At 47.8% G+C, this 19,694-nt stretch overlaps 1 protein-coding gene and 1 long non-coding RNA gene across 2 annotated transcripts in view; one reads left to right on the top strand and one right to left on the bottom strand.

The window, feature by feature from the left end:
* Nucleotides 1-19,694, bottom strand: part of LOC140218935 (uncharacterized) — a 451,043-nt gene that overhangs the window by 369,998 nt on the left and 61,351 nt on the right. The window lies entirely within an intron of this gene.
* LOC126521540 (uncharacterized) lies at nt 9,539-17,785 on the top strand. The gene is made up of 3 exons (XM_055066063.1): nt 9,539-9,589; nt 13,059-16,280; nt 17,201-17,785. The coding sequence occupies exons 1-2, from the start codon at nt 9,539-9,541 to the stop codon at nt 16,248-16,250; spliced, it is 3,243 nt and encodes a 1,080-aa protein (XP_054922038.1). The 3' UTR covers nt 16,251-16,280; nt 17,201-17,785.

A 19,694-nucleotide genomic window follows, 5' to 3' on the forward strand; every position in this document is an offset into this window, starting at 1 on the left:
GCCTGGAAATAGCGGAGAGCTCAAGATTAGTTCTGTTTTTGTCAAGTTGAAGTTAATACCATCGGTTGGGAGGCACAATTCCGTTACTGTAATTACCGTAAATTATTTACGTACTTAGTCAAATCAACTTTGACTATGAGCGCACAAGACGGCAAATAATATTTTGCCCGTCATTGAAGATAGCCAATTTCATTGACCTCTATGAACATGGTCAAGAACCGGCCTAAAAGTTGTCTATCAGCTGTAACACGTACACCTCATGGAAAATAGACGTGGCTTTACAAAAGTTTTAAAAATAAGACAGGTTGATGTTACGGGCGTCATTTTTGGGAAAGCTTCCTATAGAGGGCAACACGGTCAGTTAGCCTTCAATCTAAAGAATACTACAGCTAAATAGTAAATTAGAATAAAGCGAAATAAAACCAGTAAAGCGAATAAGCTAATAAAGCAAACTTGACGTAAAACTGGCTAAAATAATACGAATAGGTATCATTTAATTTCAGTAGGTGTTGATTTCTAGCAGAGAAAACGGTCACAAAACTTCTATTTTCTTAATTTCGCGCCTAAATCGGCTCATGTACGCCAGTGTGACGCCACGAATTTCGAAGTATTTCTCGCGGGTTACGTGACGCCTTCGGGTCGAAGAGGGGGATGTGTCCCCATCCACCAGCCATGGCGCTGAGTGGCGCTGGCTCACACTCCGAGGGCTTTGCCTGGTAAGCATAGATACCCAAGACAGTGGGCGGATTTACAGCATCACCGTACTTCAATTGGTTGTAATCCAGGGAAAACACGGGGAAGGCAGGAGATAGAAATTCAAGACGATGAGCAAAACGAGAACAATGTGATAGCAGGAGCCAACGTTTCGACAAGCGCAGTTGTCTTTTACAAGGCGACGTATGCTTTCCTAGGCACATTATACATAGGTGCGGTTCTTCTATAGGGAAGAGGGGGTAATGCGGGTGAGCGAGGCTACTACTACTTAGGCTACTACTGTGTTAGCGGCGAGGGTGAAGAATTGAAAGGAAAGGTGTGCTATCAACGTCGGTGGAAGATTGTGAGGTAGCGCCCTGTGTCAGCCGGTTGAGCTGTCGCTGTCAGCTGGTTGAGCTATTTCGCCTTTCATGGAAAGGGCCTGAACAACGGGGGGGGGTATCTGCTCCGCTAAAGGTCAGTGAACTATCGTCTCTCTGAAAGAGAAAACAAAAGTAGCGCCAGAAAATGGTGCTCGTGCGGAAAAAATGAATAAATATATAAATGAAGAAAGGAAAGAAAGAGAAGGGGGAGGTTGAATTGTTGTTGACTACCCAATAAAAAAAAACTAAGTGCTGTTGTTTATAGTTCGAAATTTATTATAGCTAATAGGTTCTAAAGCTCTCTTTGAAACTTTTATGCCTATGGGTTGGGATGTCTTGCACTTGTGGATGAGGTTGGATTATGTGTGTGTTCTGTCTCGCGCAGAACGGAAATTTGATTGCAAGATGTAGAGTTTAAGTTCGTCAAATTTATCGACGGCTTTGGGAAACATTTTAGCTGTGTCCGCACGATGTCGTGTCAGCTGACGTTCATTGATTGTACTGTTTCATTCATATAATGTTCCTTCCAGAAGGAAGAAACACTGTATGTAAGAAACAATATATCGGTGAAATAAGTCAATGTATGAACGTCAGGTTAAACGGACATCACGTGGACAACGAAAGATAATAAAGAAAGAACGAAGCTGCAAAAGACGGCAAAGGCCAGGGGTTTGACCAGTAGCGACCTCCGAAACGGAGGAGTCTTGTGCAACAACACCGACTCCACGCAATCTGAATATAGGACAAGGCTCCTTTCGTTTGTAAGTGTTATCTGCCATTCGCAAGCCGCATTCGCTAATTATTTTTCCGACATGGCGAATGTCCGGCAACTCCTCTTACGAACAGTTTTGGGGCAAACCAAGCGCTACAATTGTACCAAAGCACTTAAGTCTGATTTGCGAGTGACTAGCACATATCGTACAGCAAATTCTGATAGCTAATGTTACCACAGCGAGACAGTCTCCAAGGTGGCAAGGAGTTAAGAGCCACGTGTCCAAATTCGGTTTCTACCGTGAGGACTAGAGTTACTGTGTATGTTGCCACAGGAGACAACACCTATACAGTAACTATAGAGAAAACGGCCCACCAGGGTCCCCGTTTTTCCACGGTCACTGCCGGGACGAACAGGGTTGCCACCTCGGACAGGCGGGAGGTCCTAACAGCGAATCACGTGGGATGCGGGCCTCCGTGGCCTTAGCACAGGGTGGTGCGTGCGGCGCAGTGTCACAAACAGGCACAGGGGAGGTGATGTCGGCCACACGTGAGCGGCGTTCCCCACGTGCGAGACCGTCCACGTTTATGTAGAGCGCGTGCGCGCTCAGATTCCACAATGACGACGCGGACAATCCATTTAATGCGCCGGACACAGCCACCTACGGGGTCCCGCGCGGCTCCGTCGTAGGCGGCCACCGATGGCTTCGGTCTCCTCGGTGCCTTTGTGCGTGGCCTCGTCGCTCCGTTTAATCAAGACGTGCGCGCTGACCGGCGCGGCCACCGTGCTCGCCTCTCGCCGAGCCATCGTCCGCTCGCCCGGAGAGGAACAACAAAGATCCGCGTGGTTTATTATGGCGCTATTATGCTTTTGTCCCGGTTCACGCGTCAGGTCGGACACCCCCTTTTCACTACGGCGACGACGAGTTGCGGCTAATGAGTGCAGTGGGAAAGGAAGATGACGCTGAGAAAGCGCGTGTCTAGCGAGCCACCCACTTCCGAGGGGGCAAGCGCGTGGATCACTCTATACTCCCTATGTTTCTAGCGCAGTCGCTCCAGCGGTCGCGTGCGTGCTTGCATGAGCGTGCGCACGTGTGCGTGCGTTAGTGCGTCAGTGATAGTGCGTACCGGAGGAGTGTTCACTGATAGATGGACGGACATGTGTAACACTGTGTGGCCATTATCTTTTGCGATGTCGTCCAAGTGCGATGTCGTCCAACGCAAGACGTCAAGAAGTTCATACCGAACGCTCCGACACTAGAATGGACATCGTGCATTGTTATCATGCTTTGTCTCATATGCACACACACAACCCCTCCAACTATTGCTTGTACTTGGCGTCATAGCGAAACGAAGGGACGTTTTCGATCATGGATCCCACCATAGACAGTGCCTCTTCTTTACCAGGTACCTGCTTTGTCGTGTGTGACGAGCTTATTGTTGTATAACGCACGTGATAAAAAGGTTTAACGATAGCAAGGCACGGGCACAGTATAGCTTTCTGAGTTTATATACTTCCCGTCTTTCAACATACGATGTTGGTCTTAGACTGTACGACAAAGATGACAGCGGGAAAACGCATCGGACGCAGTGTGGGCGGAGCCTTTATGTCAATTGTCTGTTCCTAATTTCGAATTTACGCCTGTAAAAGGTATGCGGTTAACTGATAGGTAAAGGTACCTCTGCAATAGTCACAAGATACCTTTTCGAGTGCGCAATACTTTTAGCCAATGATCTGTGTTCTACAATGGACGATTGCTCTTGCACTGTGGAAATTGGGAACTCTGTTGGATTATACCGGATGTTTTATTTATCCAAAAATCATTCTCTATAGTACATGGTTCTTGACATTTCTTTTGAATGGGCCAGAGCGTGTTCATTCAGTAAGGCTCTGAAGTTGGGAGCCTGAACGCTCGCACAACAGTTTCGGTAATCATTCTATCCAGCTGCGAACAGTGGTGAGATTGGTTATCTGAAACATGTTCTTTTATCAGTGGTCATAACTTCAACACCAATAGCCAAATGCACAAACCGGAATTCGCAAACTCCTTAAAAACGAAAAAAAAAAACCTGTTGCAACAGCTTTTTCTTTTTCAATGTGACAACAAAGTCAATTCCCACCACTTTTTTTGTCCACGTTGTCGGGGCATCAGCTGCAGCTAGATCCTAAAGGTCAGTTTGCAACAAAACAAGTTCTCCATTAAACAAGGACGTGACAGAAAATGTTTTAATATTCTTGTTCATCCTAGAAAAGAATGACATTCTTTCTCATGAAGTAGCCTTCTTCCTTCATACGTTTGCTTATAATAGACGGCAAACGCATGTTAGATAAGTCTCCACACGTGACTTTTGATTTTTAACGCCTACCGTTCCTGTACCGTATTCTTGTTCAGCCTAGAAAAGAATGACGTTCTTTCTCATGAAGTAGCCTTCTTCCTTCATACGTTTGCTTATAATAGACGGAAAACGTATGTTAGATAAGTCTCCACACGTGACTTTTGATTTTTAACGCCTACCGTTCCTGTACCGTACTGCGCGCTCACCTCTCGACACGCGACTTACAAGTACAACAAACTTTCCTCCATCTCTTTGACGCTATGCGACTGTTGTGCACATAAAAGAAAAGCAATTAGACTCCACCGCTCTGTCTTCCGGTTGGCCTTACAAGACTGACCCTTCGGACACGCGGGCTATCGGCCACTACGGAGACTACGCCCGGTGAACTCGCTCGTGAACTTCACCACTTTCGCAGCGTGCACTAGCCAAATGTCGGATGTCGTGAACGAGCAGCCCTCGCAGTCTACCGCCACGTCTACGTAGCCTTTATCCTCGCATACGCTCTCACGCGAGTCGTTCAAGTGTTCGCAGTTATGCGCAACGATGCAGCGCGTGTTCAGCCTGTGGACTGAATGAGGGTCGCGATGGGGCGCCGTTCTTATACGCACGCATCTCGCCGCGTTCTCCTGCTGGCGCCCGGCAATTGTTGGCTGAGGCACGCTCATGCGTCTATGTCAACTTTCTTTTTATTGTTATAGCAATTATGTGGACATTCCAAGCAAATTTTCATCGTCGTTATCGCCGTGTGGCTTTGCATATTGAAACGGGCCTTCTATTCTTAGAGCACGGTTTTGTGTCCGTCCAATTTGTGCCTGTCCAATTTCGAATGTAGTTCGCGGTATATGTATGCTATATGCTTATCCATGCTGGTATATATGCTGGTTATACTGCTAGAATATGCAATTCCTGAAGTTGCTCGTACCTCGTCTTACGCGAATGACTAAATTGATTCTCAGAATTTCAATAATGGGAACTCACAAAGAAATGTTATGTAACGTGAGATTCTCAGCACATGCATTCTATCTTAAATCTTTTCAGGCAGCAAAACTGCGCAATAATATCAGCGCTAAAATCTGAAAGTCATGCAATTTTACTGGTGCGGCCCTTCACGGGCTGCGTTGGGCACCTGTGCGATCTCAGCACAGGCCCTACATAGCGTGTCAAAGCTATTGAAGGTGCCACAACTTTTGGCGCACCGGCGTATGTCGCGTCCGCGTTCATTGGGCCCGCACATACTTAGAAGAACGTCCGAGTTCAAGCGCAGCACTAAGCCTTGCCATCGCAGTCAGTGCTGCGCCCTTCGGGTAGAACTCCCAATTTTTTTTCTTGTTATTTCCTCTGTTTGGTGCCGTTTTCTTCCCAAGCAACTGGTCTGACGTAAGCAACGACAATTATTAGTGCACTTTAGCTTTGCAGATTAGTTATGCGAACCAGCCAGGGCATTCCCCAGGGCATTCCCCAGCACTATTACGCCGGGGGATAATAAGTGATCATAAATTATGTGTCACCGTATTGTTTGGCTATGGTCAATACGAGGAGATACTCTAGATTGTGGTTTTAGCAACACATGCTGCGATTCGGGTAAAAGTAACTAGAATGAAGCAGTCGGAGGCGTGAGATGTCACGTCGCGACTCAACATAAAGCAGAAGGAGTAACTTTTTGAATGGCATAACGCGGACATAAGTCGAGTATTGAGAGATGATGACGCAAGGGGCTCCGTTTAGGATAGGTTCTAGGTGTGTGGTTAGATAATCCTGTGATAGGCGCCAAATGGAAAACGCAAATTCTAGTTTCGGATGGACGAACATTCGATGGGTAAGTTTTCTAACCTCAGGAAATGGGAATGCCAGAGGCTACTACATGATAATGAGAGCGAGACCTCCACCGACAGCCTCCGCGCGCGATGGGTGCCCGCGCTGCTCAGCTTGAACCTGGAAGACCAACTCTGGGCAAATCAGCGGGCCAAGGAAGCCGCCGCGAGGCAAGAACTCTTGGCCGTAACCTCGGCGGGTGCCCCATCCCACTAACTAGCCGGAGGCGAATTGTTCTGATTCGAAATAAAGTTTTCTCACTCTCTCATTCAGGAGATGCTGCACTCAGGTTTCGCCGTAGGTAACCCAGTGTTAGGGCAGCATTGGAACAGATAGTATACGTGTGAGTCGTCCATATGTTAGCGATGATGCCACGTGAACACCAATGTATTTGTACGCTGATGTGGCACCAATTGGGACGTTATCTACCTTGTAGGAGTTGGCAGTGATGATGTGCTTACGAGTAAATGTCATTTATTTGCACGTGGTAAGACCGAGAGTCATGTGCTATTTGTCACGCCAATCAGCAATAATGTTTAGGTCATTTGTACATGCGAGGTGTCTTTAGTTGAACTAATTTAACTGTAAATGATGCAATCGTACGCCAAAAGTGGTAGTTTTGTGGTAATGTTAGCCAGTAGTTAGTTTATATATATTGGAAATAACAATGGTGATAGTCCAGCTTCCTGAGGAATGTCTGATGTTACAGCAGTTAGCGCAGAGCGATGATTGTTTGCACAGGCCAGGTTGCTTTTGCTCTTTCAGAAAGTGTTCGAGATATGATACTAGATTCGGAGATAAGTCAAGGTGAGACAATTTATGAAGCCGTTGAATATGAGTGACGCAATGGAATGCCCTTGGAGAATTGTAAAAAAATGGCATCTACTTGTAGGGGAAGATCCATGTAGTGCAGGAGGTCGTGAGCAAATTCAGTCAGCTGACTTTCAAACCAGAAAAATTTCCAAAATTCGTGTTGGTGTGCGTAGAAGGTAATTGATTCGAGGTAGGCCATTAGACTAGACGATGTAACGTGTTCCAGTAGCTTAGATGGAATGCTCGGCAGAGAAATGTGGTGGTAGTTACTAAAGTCGACGCGTTCTCGTGTTTTGAAAATTGGGATGATTTCTGTTTTTTTTTTTTTAGTCGTCGAGGGCATTACCAAGTTTAATGATCGTGTGATCGCCTGAGATCTGAGATGATACTGAAATAATGTTCTTCAGGAGGTTATTGTTAATTTGGTCACATCCTGCAGACGAAGATAGTTCAAGACTTAAGTAGCATATGAATACCCTCCTCAGTAATGATGATTTGAGGCATTTCCTCCATTGGGAATTGTAGAATGGGTTGAGAAGAACATGTTGTAGCAGTAGAAAACAGTAATAAAAAGCAATTTTTCTGAGCTGTTGTACAACGTTAACATTTTATTGGGTTACCATCGGCGCTAACGAATTCAATGGCATTCGTTCGATATTTAACCGAGACATACATTAGACACGAATCGCACGAATAACCCTTGCTTCCGTTAACTGGCAGCGCTCCACATTTGTCTAAAGCTCCGCACCATGATAGGGTTACTGAAGGAAAAGAAATAAAGCGAAGGAAAAGATAAACAAGAGCGCTGCGTGCAATTTATATTTTGCAGGGGAAACCTGTAATTTGCCCAACAAAAGTAACAAAATGGTGCCCACAATAACGTTTATGAAGATATTATTTCATGGAAACATCCCTGCGTGAAAAGATAATTTGCCGCATTCATTCTATAACTTCATCGATTTCAAAACATTACAAGTCACAGATTTTGCAAAATTATAACAACTACTTATATATGATGGGTGTCACATCCCAAACATCATCTAAACTTAGCGTCATGCATACTCTGGCTCTGCTTCTTCTGGCTGTGAACAATGAGAGCAATAATGTGCATTCGTATAGTACGCTCAAACCTCGTTCAACGTGTTTAAAGGAAGGATTGCTCTAAATTACTCGGTCTTGTTTTCACGGATTTATACGCAGGGACAGAAAAAGAGGTCGTATTGTTATGGGTGAATATGTATGTTGAACATGAATGATGCAGATGGCGATATTGAAATTGGAGTCGATGACTATATCGCTCATTATCGTTGCTCTCACATAGAAGGTAGACACCATAATAAAAGTAGTAGCAAACCTTGGTTGACATCCCTGCCTTTCCTTGTTGTCTCTCTCTCTCCCCCATGGGCGGGAAAGACTGCAGGACAACGTCAGAAAATAACAATGACGTTCAGCATTCAGCGTTGCCGTAAAACTTCAACCTAGTTCCTCGGCGGTGCATTACGCGTATGTTTTAATGTAATCTGTTTGTTTTTGTAGGTTCTTTTTTTTCTATTTAATTGTATGTATTCACATGAAATATTGTTTTGATAGGGTCAGGTGGTCCTGGAAACAATACTATAGAAAAATTAAACCCGTTAGAATGTTTTGCTTTGTGTGTGTGTGTTTTTTTTTCTTTGATTTTTTCATAGGCAAAACAACAGCAATAGAAAGACTACGACAAGCTCTTGTCTAAAAGAGCAAGGAAACTATACATAGTCTAATTCCTATGCAATGCTGTTTCTTATACCTGCATGAAATTTCCAGGCGCTGATGAAACCGCAGCACTTAGATATGAATTGGTCTTCAAGAGGCAGCTAGCTGCGGCGACATTTTTAAGCTTTATACAACTGAGAAGAAATGTGGTGTTCCTTAAAGTGCTAGTTGTTCTCGTTTAGGTTGCCAGACGCAGTACTTGAAACCGCCAATTTTCGTGTGCTACTTGTTTCTATTACTGATCGTAAAACAAAAACAAAATTAATTGAAGGAGGAATAGAAGCAAGCTATCAAGGACGCTTGAGCATTATGGCTATATAGTTTTATTTTAATCTTTGATCTACATCGTTTATTGTCGCCTTTTCTTTTCTACCTTAAAGAAGGGGTGGAACGAATGTGCCACAGGTGGCACTGATTCCGATCGGTAGGAAATTATCTTTCAGCTTCAACACATTCATTGACTTGCAATGACCACCCAGCTGAATGTCAAGTAGACTTCCTCTTGTTGTAGCTGCGCGCTCGTGTTACGCGTGCATTTAGGGTGAGCCTGCCCCCTTCTTTGCCATGTCAAGACGACGGTGCACCCGCTTCTGTTGCGCCCTTGGTCGCGATTATTGCGATTAAGGTCGTTTGTTGAACATTTGCCCCAGTGGCAAGAGAGGGTATCAGTGCTGTCCACTGGCCGCATGCAAAATAGGGGCACCGCGTGGAGAAGAGGACACTGCAGAGCAACGTCTAGCGAGCGTGAGGGAGTGATCGCACGAGCGTGGGTCTGCGCTCTCTCCCCGCAGGAACCGTTCTTCGCCCAAAGAGAAAGGAGCGGGCCAGGGGAGAGGCGACGACCGAAACTAAGACCTGTGTGTCCTCTCGCCCCCGCCAATCTGCGACGTCGCCGCGCCGTCACTTTCCCCTTCTTCAAGCCTCCTTACAATGAGATGACCCGCAACAACGTCAGAGGGCTGGAGGGGGTGGGGGGTCGCGCCTCTCATCACCGCCTAGCGCGGGGCCGGGGTATATATACGGACGGCCATTCAGCCATGGCCACAAACCGCACCGCCATGGCTTCTCCGGGGATTAGGACGGGCAAGGTAGGCAGACGCATGTGTTGTTCTGGCGCCGTCGTCTTCCGACGGAAACGCGTGTTCGCGTGTGCATCGACAAGCAGGGTCACGTGGATGCGAACAAGGATTCTTTTGTGACGGGACGGCGTGAGATGTTTGAAAGGGCCACGTTCACCGGTGCTATCCACGGTAATCGATAGTTTCAGCCATTCAGTGGATATATAAGTCTTCTGCTCGGGACTTGCAGTACGTGTTAAAATATTACTTCCTCGTGTTCGGAAACCTACTGACATTGTTCCGCGTAAGGGTGTTGAATGAAAACTGCTAGAGATGTACAACCTACCGGCACTTCGAAAGTACAAGCGCCACACTTGGTCTAGTCGCGGAAATCAGGGCACGTGGCCCCAAGGCAATTCATAGTATGTATCGGTACATATAACACGGGACGGAAAGTCGTGATAGTCAGTGCATGATTCAACGAAGGCAACGTCTTTGACGCGAATAACGCGAAAGACCGGACATGTGAGTGGCACCCACACACGCACTCATAAATGCACGCCGTGCGGGTGTTTATCACTCGCTTGACCCGCCTTTTGCGCTGTCCTGTTCAGAGGTGTAAGCAGGGTTCTTCAATACTTTGAGGGACCCTGGATTAAGCTTACCAACTAGCTCGGAATCAGATCTCAGTGAAGGCAGCCGGTTAATGGCAAACATTGTTTACGAATGAAAACATTTACCGACTTGGTTTCAGAGACGCTCGTATCTTACCCAGGGCAACACGACGCTCCGATTTTCCAGCCACGCTTCACAGTACTTGCATTATTGGCCATCGGGATTTTTATTCAATACTGAATGCTTGCAAAACACAATGATAGGAAATTAAACTAAGGCGCGTGTATGCTTCTGTTGGAGGCACTTGTTGCTGCAGTGAGCAAGTAGGCAGAATGGTAATTCCTTAATTCAAATTAAACCTTCAAGGTTACTGCTCCTCGCAGTATAAGGTATATACACGGATGAGAGAGAGCGCGAATCCCAAAGTATTCACTGCTGAGTTTTGCTTACAAAAATTGATAGCCCGTCAATCACACTATAACTCCTTCATAAGAAAGTTTATTAGGTGAGCTGACGTCTTACGCTTACGTCTAATCGAATGACCGGATCTTAGGTGCGATTACAACCAGCATATGTAAAAATGGGCCTTCTTTATCTAGATGATTTATTTAACATAGCTGCATTTAAGGATGCGATGACCCTGCCTCGAAAGTTCTCGTAATTTTAGAGCAGTTCTCCACAATAGCATTCATGCATATATTAAGACACCTTACGCAGTGAGTGGGTCCTTAATATACGCAAGCGCTACACTCTTAGGCAAAGTTACACCCTTTGACTTGCCCCTTCTGCCACACAACAATAATCGTTATCTGCCTTGATGCGTTTCCTTTCTTTAACGCTGCGAGCCCGGTACTTTCCAGTAACGAACGGCACGCCCGTTATCAGCATAGAACAGTTTACACCCTTTGGATTGCCCCTTCTGATAACGCGCGTGCCGTTCGTTACTGGAAAGTTCCGGGCTCGCAGCGTTAAAGAAATGAAACGCATCAAGGCAGATAACGATTATTGTTGTGTGGCAGAAGGGGCAAGCCAAAGGGTGTAACTTTGCCTAAGAGTGTAGACTGTGTAACGCGAATTGTCAATATTTTGTTATAAAACAACAAAAAACAATATTCATTCGTATTTTATTTTGCAATGCAAGTTTCTGGTAAAATTATCCATATCTCTCCTCGCTATCTCGGGGAGAACAGGCTTCTTAACGGGACCATGTATGGCTGTCTCGCGCGCCTTATCGGGACTGTCGACGACGAAGCCAAGTGGAATATCTCACTGCATGTAGAGGAGGACCTCTTGTCATCCGTACCGAGTGCCGCACGACATCCACAGGTATTCCCGGAAGATATAGCTTACAAGAACAGCATGCGAACACTCTAGCCATAAAAGTGGGGACGACACGGCTGCTAGGCCAAAATATTATTGCAGTAGCGGTCATCTATTTCAATAAAGTGCACTTAAAACATTAATGCAAGGTTACCTCTTTAAACGAGAACCTCAAAGATAAGATTACATTGGTTATTTTGTTAGCATGAGGATTATTGGTTCCTATTGCGTTTATGTGGTCCTTAGGCTGCTAGGCGCAACAACTCCTCATTAAATGGCAGTAAATTGAGCACAAATGGGATTCAATGACTTTCCAGGGATGCAGTTGTCTTCCTCTTTGCCGTCCCTATAGAGGCGCCCAACCAGTTTTCTTCTTCGTGTTCCCCAATTTTCTCTTCTGAATCGTAGCTTTCTTCTGAAAAGAACAAACAAGAAAAACGAGCTCTCGCGCCTCAAGATTATGTCGCAACAAGTCGTTCTTCCATTGGGCAACTCGTTAATTGTTAGTGACTCGCCCTCGACAACAGTATTCGAGGGGGGCTCTTTACCATCGCGCTTTGTTAATCCACCCTCCCCTCTACCAGAACGCACTTGTACGTTTTCTGCCGGTCGTTCTTCATAACGAGGTGCATTGTGCAACAGTTACGTGACGGATTATCTTCACCGCCTTCTCCTCCCTCACCTTCTGTGATCTTCACAGCAGTGAGGAAAACAAAGCCGATGTGAAAACACAAGGATTTCAGGCAGCCCGGAGCTGTACGTTTAGATTCGTCTTTCCTCGTGCAACGCTGTCCGGTCCTCTCGCCAACGAAAAACTGCGAGGGCACTGGCGTTTTTGTTAGCTCCACGACGGCCAGCGAGCAGCGGCCCCGTTTCTATCAACAGTGATGTGCAGTCAGCCGTGACCGAGGAGGATCGGCGACATCGGAAGTGATTCTGCATGCATGAGTGTTCGCTACCGGCGCACGGCCGCCTCTCTGGCCATTCTTGTCGGCCCTCGCGGACGGAGCGCTCAGACGCTCCGCTGCCGCCCGTCTGCCACCGCGTTCCGAGCGTCGGCCCTTCCTACTCGGAACACCCGTCTATGGGCTCTTTTGTGCCCGTTACACTGGATCTTACCTCTCTTTTCCTCCGCCTTCTGAAGCTATTTTAATCAATGTCGCCTCGTTAACGGCTCGCATTGTATCTGCACAGCACCGGTTAACGAACCGACAAAAGGGGTTCAATCTCCCTCTGGCTTAGGAAAACTAAACTCTATTATACCGTACTATGCGCTTTGTCTACAGATGTTAGTGCGCGCGAGAAACGTAAGTAACGCTGTTCACTGACGGTCTTGTCAAGCTGGTCGGCAACATGCACTGACACTGCGAGTTCCTTTTTTTTCACGTTCTCTCCATTGAAGAAAATGTCTGTGCCGATAAAGCTCAAGAACTTGTATGACGAATACTTTTAGCCATAGGACATAACAAGCGGAGTTCATTTGTCCTGGGTCTAGAAGTGTGGTTGATTTCCTTGAGTGTTGTGCAAGACAATATACTTAACCTATATCGCATTTTTATTTCAGGTGGTGACGTGTGTATTTCTAATACTCTTCGTAAACACCGCTCACTGCGAAGGAAAGAAAGCAGAAACCCCAAACAAAGCAGCTAAAACACCTCTAGAGCCACTGAAGGCGTCAGCGACTGCACAGACGGGCTGGTACGAAGGTGCCGGCGGCTCTTCATCCTGGTCTTCGGGAGGACAAAGCTATGGCGATGGGGGCGGTGCAGCAGGGCTTGGTCCTTGGACTGACTCTGGCAGCGTATCGTCGGGCATCGGCGGAGGAGCAGGTGGATCTGGACCATGGGCCGACTCCGGAAGTGGTGGTTTCGGCGGTGGTGTCGGACCATGGCAAAGCTCGGGTAAAGGCTCGGGTGGCACTGGCTTCACTTCGGGCGCCGCACCTTGGGCTGGCGCGGGAAAAGGATCAAATGGTGGCTATGGAGGTGGTGCCGGTCTTGATTCATGGGCCGGAGCAGGGAAGACCGGCGGATTTGGTGGCTCTGGCAAGTCGTTTGGAGGAGGAGGAGCTGGCGTCGGACCGTGGGACCAAGCCGGAGGATTTGGCGGCGGCAAGCTTGGCGGTGGCGGCGGCGGTGGTACGTCGTGGACCCAGAACGGTGACTTCGGGGCCGGTGGCAAAGCAAATGGATGGGACTTCTCACAAGGATCGAAATTCTCTGGCGGTGCTGGCTCCTGGGATCAAGGTGGTTTCGGTGGTGGCAAGCTTGGTGGCGCCGGTGGTGGTGCGTCGTGGTCTCAAGGACAATTAGGTGGCAACAAAGCAGGGTACGGGGGAGGTGCGTCATGGGACCAAGGCGGCAAATCATTCTCCCAGAATGCTCAAAGCGGGCCCTGGAGAGGCAAGACAGCCGTAGCTCAAGATTCGTGGACGCCGAGCGGTGCAGGAGGCTATGGAAAAACGTCTGCAGCAGGCATCGGCCCATGGAATCAAGGAGTTGGTGCAGGAAAAGGATTCAGTGCTGCCGATGCTTGGCTTCAAGACAGTCCTGCAAGTGCAGGTCCGTGGGCACAAGGTGGAACCGGAAACGGCAAGCCAGTCTCCGGAACCGGTCCCTGGACCCAAGGAGGGACTGGTAACGGCAAAGCGAGCTATGGATCTGGGCCTTGGTACGGAAGCTTTGCTGGTGGAAAAGGTGGAAATGGAGGTGGCGCTGCCTCTTGGGCCAATGGTGGAAACGGTGCCGGAGGAAAGAAGATATCATCACCAGGGCCTTGGGACTCGGGAAGCTTTGGAGGCGCTGCCAAGGGAGGCGCGGGGCCTTGGTCACAAGGGGGAGGGGGATATGGAAATGGTGGGACTAAAAACTTTGGCGGGCCAACGCCGTGGGCAGGTGCAGGAAGTGGTGCAGGAAACGGTGCAGGACCGAAGAGCTTTGGTGGGCCAGGGCCCTGGGCAGGTGCAGGAAATGGCGCAGGAAATGGTGCAGGACCTAAGAGCTTTGGAGGGCCAGCGCCCTGGGCAGGTGCAGGTGCAGGCAACGGTGCAGGATCTAAAACCTTTGGCGGGCCAGCGCCGTGGGCAGGTGCAGGAAGTGGTGCAGGAAACGGTGCAGGACCGAAGAGCTTTGGTGGGCCAGGGCCCTGGGCAGGTGCAGGTGCAGGCAACGGTGCAGGATCTAAAACGTTTGGCGGGCCAGCGCCCTGGGCAGGTGCCGCTAATGGCGCAGGAAACGGTGCAGGACCTAAGAGCTTTGGCGGTTCAGGGCCCTGGGCAGGCACAGCTAATGGTGGAGGGCCAAAGAGCTTCGGTGGCACAGGGCCATGGGCAGGTGCAGGAAATGGCGGTGCCTCTAAATTCAATTCTGGAGCTGCATCGTGGGACCAAGGAGGATATGGCAGAAACGGAAGAACGGGTGGACCCAAACCATGGGCTGGAGCAGGCGCCATTGGTACTGGTGGCGGATCTTGGGCCGGCCAGGGCGGCTTCGGTGGAGGTGCGTCGGGACCTTGGGACAACGGGAAGGGAGCTGGAGCTGGAGCGTCATGGGACCAAGGCGGATTCGGTGGTGGCAAGGGAGCAGCGCCTGGCCCGTGGGCTGGAACAGGAAAGTCTAATGGATTTTCTCAGCCAGACCTTGGAGGAGGCCCTGCCGCTGCAGGTCCTTGGGATCAGGGATCATATGGAGGGGCAGGTAAGGGAGGCGGTGGAGGAGGCCCATGGGACAGCGGAAGTGTTGGAGGGGGAAAAGGTGTGCCTGGTGGTCCCTGGGCTGGGGCTGGAGGTAATGGAAAAGTATCTAGTGGACTCGGAGGAGGTCCCTGGGCTCAAGGAGGCGTAGGATCAGGCGGTTCTGGTCCGGGACCTTGGGATCAGAGTGGATATGGTGCGAAAAAGGGTGGGAACGGTGGTGGAACAGTTGGCCCATGGGACAGCTCCTCAAAGTTTAACGGCGCAGGTGCCTCTTGGAGTGGAAACGGAAATAATGGCTTTGGCGGAGGCAAAGGCTATGGCAACAGCGGTAGTTCGTGGTCTCAAAACGGCAAATTCGGAGGCGGAAGTGCGGGCGTATCGTGGACGCAGACAATGTTCGGAGGCACTGGAGGTGGGCCGTGGCAACAAGGCGGCTACGGTGGTCAAGATTCGTGGGCTACAAAAGGTGGTAATGGTAATGGTAAATTTGGCAATGGTGGTGCTGGACCATGGCAAGGCGCCGGTGGGGGAGGAGACGGCGGTGGATGGCAGGCCGACCAGGGAAGCGTCGGCGTCTGGATCGGAGATGTCAGTCAGAAGGGCAGAGGCAGCTTCGGTCAGCAGGCTGGAGGAAGACGGAAGAACAATTACCTGCCTTCCCAAGGCGGCGCTAGCTGGGATGGACAGGCAGGTGGGCAAAACGGTGGTGGTGGAGGTGGGAGCTGGGATGGCGGCGCATTTCAGAAAGGTCGCGGGGGATTTGGGGGGGGGCAGAGAGGCGGTGTGGGCAAAGTTCAGTGGAGCTTCAGCAGAAGCGATCCATGGGCACAACCACAAACCTGGTCAGGTTCCTGGACAACGGACGGAGCAGCGCAGCAATACACTTCAGCGGGAGTCGGGCAGATGATGTTCGGCGGTGTAGCAGACTGGATGACGGCAGACAAGTACAGCGCCAAGTACGGAGGAAGCAGCGGCGGAGGAGGATGGCAGCAGCAGCAGCTTGGAACTGGCAATCGGGGCTCCTGGAGTGGAGGTGGTCGAGGCGGTGGTAACAAGTGGTGACCAGACATCTTGCATATTGCGTGAGCTTTGGTTAGTGCCTCGCGGCTTTAACTCACTGCTGATTCTACAACCTTGTTTATTTTAGCAGATTATCCATATTAATAATACATTTTCTCCTGTTTTGCGCACAATAGACATCAGGCATTAGGAAATGCAAATTATACTTGTTTTAAGATGCGACCGTTCGATGTTATGTGAAGTGGCTGTGGGAACTTTATGTCAAAGCAAGTCATATTTTAACAACATGAAATCTTTAGACATAAGTTTTGTCAGTAAATTTTTTACATTCCCAGCGTCTTTTCATAGATAAAGAGTGCATTCCAACTTTCATTTTGGTTAGATTAGGACAGCAAATTTCATAATCACAAAAAAGATTCTATGCGATAAGAAGAGGTCAGATAGCAAACGTTCACTCTATACTTAAACGTTGAGAAGAAACTGTATGAAACTATCACAAACTAGTGAGAGGTTCGGTGGTCTCAAACTGCAGCAATCTGAATGCGATGGCTCAGCAATTTCTCCCAATTCGCGAGAAATAACTAACGCAGGACGCTTTTGCAAGCTTAACCCACATTATGCGTAAAGGCAATGACCATGTTTTTAACAACTTACAGCTGCGTTCATAAGGCGAACTAGTAGAGTGGAAATGGGACAAGGCACAAAAGAAAAGAATTCACGAAACACGGAGTCCCTTTACTTCGCTAGTGTTCAGTCATAATTTTATGCCGGTAGTTTAATTACGTCCAACCAACTAGCCCGAACCTGCACTCTGCTTAGAAAGGAAACATATATATATAGATGGGTTACGATCGCGGAACATAATTACTCAATCATTCATAACAATGACGCTACGCCATGGGCGAAACGCTTTACTGTTTACATTATTAAGCTGCTTTTGTGGCTTCATAATTAAGTGCCTAATCAAATTACTCATTTTGCTTTCTGAACAGATGCCATGAACCACCAATCTTTTGAAGAAGGGACGCCGTCAGCCGGCATGCAATGGCTCATCGTTGATGAAAGCAATATTCTGCGCAGCTTATTGTCGTCGTTTGTCCAGAGCAATGCTGTAATGTATGAAATTTTTAAATGATTCAATTGTACAAATGCTTAGTTATATTGTACTGACACGCATTCTTATCGCAATCATTATGATCAACTCCTTTAAAGACATCCTGCGCATTTAAATACAAGATATGTTATGTTCAATTGAGTGCTGTCTGTGTTGTTCAGCTGAATGGTATTTTATTTTCGCATACTCGAATCGCCCTGTACCATAAGAGTTTATCATCTGTTGGTTGTATGTGTGCCAAGACTGATTTTTGTCTGTTGACAGGATGGCAAACATCATGTTTTACAGTTTTTGGGTGCGCTGACTATTGTTGGACTTTTTTGTTGTCACATCGAAGCCGGCAACTACGTTTGCTTAGATGTCTTCTGTGTGAACTTTGTTAATTCCAACAGGCACACGAACACTGCGTTCTCGGCGCCTGTGCTCGATTGTAGCTGAAGAAATAAAACTGCACACCTATGTACTCGCTTTCTTGTCATTATTCTTTTGTTATTCAATTATTATTGCATAGGATTTTGTACTCGTATATCTTCCACTATAGAAACCTACAGTTCAACAAAGTGGACCCCGTGAAAGAGTGAGCGGCGAGATACCTAGCGCACATGTCTAACTGATGAGAGAAAGCACATTCATTCAGTCCGTGTACAGCGCTATAGCTAATAAGGAACCAGCGCGCTCTATGTGGCGAGTTACTTTTGCTGATAGTGACAACGAAAGCCGACAGTACTGCCCGTGCGCTTCGTAGCTTCAGGATAGGGTGGTTGGCGAACTCATTGCAGTCGTGGTGTGACCCCATTCACTCATTTCAGCTGCAGATGCAAAAGCTCAACGTCTTTTGAAAAACACGCCTCTTTCCTGACGCAGTCGTTAAGAGATCGCCGTCCTTGCCGCACGCATGAAAGAGGGCATGCATTTATGATTTTCCAGTGAGAAGGACGAGCTGCCTTTTATTGTTACAGAGATGTGTGCTAGTAGCCCAGGAGCAACGAATGCGTGTTACGGTGGGCAGACGTCATCAGCTATTCGCAGAGCAGTCACGCGGATCGCACGCCCAGAACAGTTGTCGAAGCACAGTAACCGCATTGACGAGCCATTGCGCAAACGCTTAAAGCTGATCGATAGTCCAATGTGTATAGTTGTTAACTCTATGGGGCACAACGATATGTACAATGAAGAAATCGCGGTTTCATGCTGTCTAGGACAGTAACCATTCGTCACCGCCACATGATTGTGCAGTCTATCCGACGCCTCTATGTCATATCTTTGCTCACAATGCAACAAGAAATAAGCACAGGAAGAACACACAAAGCCACAGGACACATTAATTGCACACGTTTATTAGAATAAAAGAGCCTACGTGCAAAGAGAGACGAAGGAACGAAACTGGCGAGATTATTAAAGAATAAGTAATTACACGAAACCCTGAGTCGACAGCCATGCGAACGCAGACATATGATGGAAGTTCCCTGTAGAAACAGTCAACTTCCATCTAGGTTACACTGTAGCTTCATTAAGTATAGTTTACACACAAAGAATCCAGAGATGGGCGAATTTCTTGCCCTAATTTCGCCCACGAATAAACGCCCCAAAGCTTTTATTACGTCATAGTTAGCTTGACATCGCGTTTGAAGAGAACGTGTATTTTGAAAAGATGGTTCACATGTTGAGTGCTGTAGTGTTATGCAATGCGAACTTTCTAAGTACCTTCGCGGTATGCCGAAAGAATGTTATTTATTTATTTATTTACTTACGTATTGTTATCGCTGCATAATCAGTGCTCCGCACACAAGCATGCCGTTTCGAAACGTGCACCGATATTGGGCAAAGAGAACCGATGAAATGCTCGCCCGAGACACTCATGTTTCCTTTACGCCAATGAAGTATATTTGCTATCTTCATAGAAAAATGGCGTGTTCGGCAACTGATCCAAGCATAAACCTTAGAACTGTCTACTCGATGTCGCAATGCTCAGAAAACGTACCGGCAAACCGTGGTGATGACTATTATATGCCATGTAGTGCCATCAACGCGTAACACGCTCTGCTGTAGCTTTTATTTCCCTCCCTTTTTTTTTTTTCTACAGACGGCTTCCAAGCCATCGGTGAAAAGGAAACCTCCCTCCCATCACAGTAAAGCTATACGCCCACTAACAACATTAGAGCTCTCAGGGGTCCAAAAAGTATAGCTGTTGGCTGCAGTTACGGCAGGTACAATTCATCGCCAGATGGAGAAAGAAAGCGATAGGATATTTGACATCACTACGCCTGCTTCAACCATCTAAAACGGATCCCCATAGCAACAAGCACTGGTGCAGCCATACTACGATGACTCTCGTGTGGTAAGGACGGTGCTTCTAAACAAGGTTATACAGT

This window comes from Dermacentor andersoni, chromosome 6, assembly GCF_023375885.2.
Source record: "Dermacentor andersoni chromosome 6, qqDerAnde1_hic_scaffold, whole genome shotgun sequence".
Lineage (NCBI taxonomy): Eukaryota > Metazoa > Arthropoda > Arachnida > Ixodida > Ixodidae > Dermacentor > Dermacentor andersoni.